Source organism: Ischnura elegans, chromosome 3, assembly GCF_921293095.1.
Source record: "Ischnura elegans chromosome 3, ioIscEleg1.1, whole genome shotgun sequence".
NCBI lineage: Eukaryota > Metazoa > Arthropoda > Insecta > Odonata > Coenagrionidae > Ischnura > Ischnura elegans.
In genome coordinates, this window is record NC_060248.1 from 46,762,134 (window position 1) to 46,766,743 (window position 4,610).

At 43.4% G+C, this 4,610-nt stretch overlaps 1 protein-coding gene across 1 annotated transcript; it reads right to left on the reverse strand.

The window, feature by feature from the left end:
- Window positions 1-735: 735 nt before the first annotated feature.
- LOC124155175 lies at window positions 736-1,713 on the reverse strand. Its single transcript, XM_046528891.1, has one exon. The coding sequence runs from the start codon at window positions 1,711-1,713 to the stop codon at window positions 736-738; it is 978 nt and encodes a 325-aa protein (XP_046384847.1).
- Window positions 1,714-4,610: the final 2,897 nt, after the last annotated feature.

Consider the following 4,610-nt stretch of genomic DNA (forward strand, 5'->3'; position numbering starts at 1 on the left):
AAGGGTGTGATGTAATGAAAATAGTGGGGTTCGGTAGTACGCGTCGTCAATCCCGATTTTTCGTCCTCAATACTTACCAATGGTGTGTTGATGGAGACTTTCGCGGTGTGGTGCAGCATGCGTAGCAAGGTTTCCGGGTTGACCTCCGCGTCGATTCATCTTCAAGACGACAGTTTCGCCGGCGTTGCAGCTAGCGTCTTCAGGTACGAAGTATCGGATGCAGGTTTTTTGCCCGTCTTATATAGGCCTTGGTTTGGGCTAGGTGCGTTCTGATTGATCCGTGGGTAAGAGTCTCTTCCATGTGTTTGAGAGCGAATAGCTGTCCTCCCTGTTGAAAGTGGATGTTTTCGCGATTTCTATTGCCTCTCGTATCTCTAGCGATTATTTTTGCGCTTTCGAAGTCCACATTGTGTGTTGGTCCTTCCCATACGTGCTCGGCGATGGCGGATAACCGAAACTGTCTATTTTTGGTGGCCCTTAGGTGTTCTTGCATTCTGATTTTCATGGCTCTTGATGTTTGGCCGATGTATGAGTCTCCGCAAGAGCACTTAACTTCGTATATTCCGCTTCGGGTATTCATGGGCACGCGATCCTTGGCCTTGCATAGGAGGTTGGATGTCTTCGTGACACAGTTAAAACGTGTCACTATATTATGTTTCCCCAGAATTCTTGCTATTTTTTCGGATGTCCCGGCTACATAGGGAATTACGGCATAATTGAAGATTTTCTTCTCTTCTATATCCCGCTCCGTTTTTTTTCGGCGGTCGTTTTTTGGGCAAGTTGTTTGTGCTTCTTCTCTTCCTTGGCGACCATGTTGACAATAGTGTTGACAGAGAAGTCATTTTTCTTGAAGGCATTGATGATGAGGCGTTTCTCGTTCTCAATGGAGTCTCCGTCGCAAATGGAAAAAGCACGTTGGTAAAGAGTGCTAAAGGTGGCTCTCTTCTGCTGAGGGTGGTGGTGGGAGTTGGCATTCAGGTACTGATCTGTGTGCGTTGGCTTACGGTACACTGAGTGGCCAAGCCTTCCGTTCTGTTTTTTGGAGACAAGTACATCCAAGAAGGGTAACAGACCGTTTTCTTCGATCTCCATGGTGAAGTTGATGGAGCTGTTTTGGATGTTGAAGTGCCGTAAGAAATTGTTCAGTTCAGATTTTCCGTGCGGCCACACGACAAAAGTGTCGTCGACGTATCTCAGGAACATTTTTGGAGGTTTTTCATATGTCCGCAGGGCCTTCTCCTCGAGTTTTTCCATAAAGAGGTTGGCAATGATTGGCGATAATGGTGAACCCATCCGTTGCCCGTAAAAGGTTCCATTCCACACAAAGTAGGAGTTAGTAAGGCAGGACTCAACCATTTTCGGAATGTCTTCTGCCAGTCCTTCAGCGACGAGAGACTTGGTGATTTCGACGGCCTCTTCTATAGGTATATTGGTGAATAGGGACTCCACGTCGAAACTGACGAGCATGTCAGTATCGCTGACTCTCAGTTCTTTGATTAACTCGATGAAATGGGCTGAGTTTCGTACGTAGGTAGGCGTTCTCCCGGAAAATGGCTGCAGTTGCTTGGCAAGATACCTTGCTAGATTATGTGTAGGTGAGTCAATGGCGCTGACGATTGGTCGAAGTGGGAATCCTTCTTTGTGAACTTTGGGTAGTCCGTACAGCCGTGGAGGTTTAGGCGCAGGCTCGAGGAGTCGTCGGCGTTCTTCCATTGGGACGGAGGACTGATATAAGAGGCCTTTAATCTGCTTCTGGATTTTTGCTGTAGGATCTGCCTTAATCTCATGGTGACGGGCAAAAAACCTGCATCCGATAATTCGTACCTGAAGACGCTAGCTGCAACGCCGGCGAAACTGTCGTCTTGAAGATGAATCGACGCGGAGGTCAACCCGGAAACCTTGCTACGCACACTTACCAATGGTGTGTTGAAATTTGTGAATTTGTTTTTTGGAGCAAAGAAATATATTTCAGTGACAAATACTAATGCTTATCTATGCACCCACTAATGATACCAACTATAGACTAGGCTGTGGCTAATTTTTCATTTTTTTCAAATGTCAAAATTCTTTAAATATTAAAAGGCGTAACAAACCATATCAAGTCCTTTACAAATCAGGTATTTTATCGTAAGATGAAGCTGACATGTTGAAGCAGATAAAATATATTCGGAACAGATACAGAGGGTTGTTGCAGACAAGAAATACGATGGTTTGAAAGGATTGGCTGAGAGGAGAATTGAGTTAAGAGCTACATCATACCAAACTTAGGAATGTTGAGCAGTGATGATGAAGATGCAGCTCAATACGCTGACATACAATGAATGCTTGACTCATCTTAACCCTAACTGGGCGATGAAAAAGTAGGAGACGGTTGCTGGAAGCAAAAGGAATAAAGAAGATAGAACGGAATAGTGCCGGGAGAACTGGTAGCGTGTAGTAAGATAGGATACAGAAGGAAAGAGGAGGCATGCAATCAAACAGTCGGGACGACGGAGCGGGCGAGTAAAATATTGGGGTGCATCGAGTGGGCCATCTAAGTAGAACACGAACCGTTGATGCATCGAGGAAAGAGAATAAGCGAGAAAGGAAAGGATTCGGAAGACTTTCAGCGACACCTGCAACAAAATCCGACTTTATGGTACCGTCAGCATAAATGGGTATCCACCCACGAAATAATAATACAAACTGCAGACCAGTACGGGGCTAATGTTTTTTTGCTTATAACAATTTTGATCCCAAAAAATCTTTAAGTATCTATGATATTACGAACCTTAATTAATTATTAAAATAAATTATTGTAAATCACATAAAATAATCTCTAAAGGGCTCTAAATAATTCTAAACACTTTAGACTCACTTTAAACACCATCAAAAGAAAAAGTGGTAAACAGAACATGAGAAGATAAGGAGTATGAATGAGAAAAGCCGCGTGTGCCGCGGATAGTAGCGAGTAGAAGAAGACTGAAGTGAAGAAGAGGCAAGTAGGCTAGTGAAGCGGAGGACAGAGCGAGTGAGTGGAAGATTGAGGCGACGGGAAAGGACAGCCTCAGGAGAAAATTAGGAACAAGTGCATCTATGGAAAAGAAATAGCATGGAAGGGACGTGGAAGTGCTCGAAACAAAATAAAACGATTCCTGCCACCAAATCCTCCGATTTAAGTTCCATGTCAATGCATTACGTTTCCAGCAAACAATAATAATGGTATGTAAGAGCCAGAGACTGGCTTATTTTTTACCTGATTTTAGGTTGCATAACTAAATGAAGTTTGTAACAATGTAGCGAACCTTTTAAGAAGTGATAGCTAAGCATCTAGAGGTAGCTCAAGAAGCATCCATCTAATCACCTGAAACTTTGCAGGGTGAAGAAGCTGGGAGGATACCAGGGGCGGCTGTAAGAGTTAAAAAATGAGGGAAGGTACAGATAACCAGGGGAAAGTTAAAGTTTTTAACTGGAATGAGGCATGTATTAGTGCTTTAAAACATGTCACGGTGTAGTTGTAATTTATCATGGAAAACTTAAGTAAAAAAATTCACAATTTCTAGCAAAAGCGGCCGTTTGGTATTAATGCGGCAAATTGAGGCACGAAGTACAGTCGAAATTGTCCCACTGATTAAAAAATATGTTGTCTGGCATCATCTAAAGCGACTCTAAGGCAATAAAAAAGGAAAATTAAATGACAAATGCAAAAACGTCTTACTTTTCTAAATAATCCGAAGTTTTTCGACCCGGAACCAGCCTTCGGGTTGGAACAGAGGGTGAGGGTCAGTAAGTGGAACTAGAATGAAGACCATTACACTGCGCTTTAACTCTGAGGCGATATGGTTACAAAACTATGACAAAATCCGATTCATTTCACCACTCCACTTGAAAACGATCGACCTAGCATCATCATGAGTTCAAACACAGAGAATACCTCTGACATAAACAAACATCTCTCTAGACGCGAGTAAAAATAACAAATCCCTCCACTAAAACTGCAAAGCTGTACATGGCGAGAACAAAAGCTTAGATTAAAACGATAAGGGTCTATAAGAGAAGGGCATCTGCCCTCATTAGGATGGTATTAGGAGGCTATCACGACGCGCCTCTTCTCCCCTTCACACTTAACGAACAAAGAAGAGAGGAAGGGTTGAAGGCTGAGGGGATGGAAGGGGGGTTAAGGGAGAGGGTAAGCCGACAAAAAGAGCTCACCACGGAGAAAGAAGGAGAGGCAATAAAGAGGCCGGAGAGGAGGCTCGTGGGTGAGTAACATAAGGAGAGGGGCTTTTGAGAGGGCCAATAAAGGAGGAGAGTGTGGCGCAACGGAGAGCCTAGGGAGTCAAGTGTGACGAGAGGCCGGGGCAAAGAAAGAGAGAAAGAGGGGGTAGGAAGGGGGCGGATAGAGAAGTATGCACCCTCCTCGTGCAGTTTCATCCATGGGAAAAATCTTAAAAGGATGCATCACTCCTTATCTCTCCAGCGGTCGTATTTTTATCTTTTTTTTTCGCTAAGAATTAATCGTTTTTGATTTAATTTTAGCCTTCTTTTCTGAATAAAACTTTACCAAAATTTGTTTATCTCAATGAGTCTAATAGAGAATTATTCACAATCCCACAGTGTATTTTCATCCT

Coding starts and splice junctions, on each gene's coding strand:
- LOC124155175 (XM_046528891.1), bottom strand. CDS start 1,713: ATGGAAGAACGCCGACGACTCCTCGAGCCTGCGCCTAAACCTCCACGG.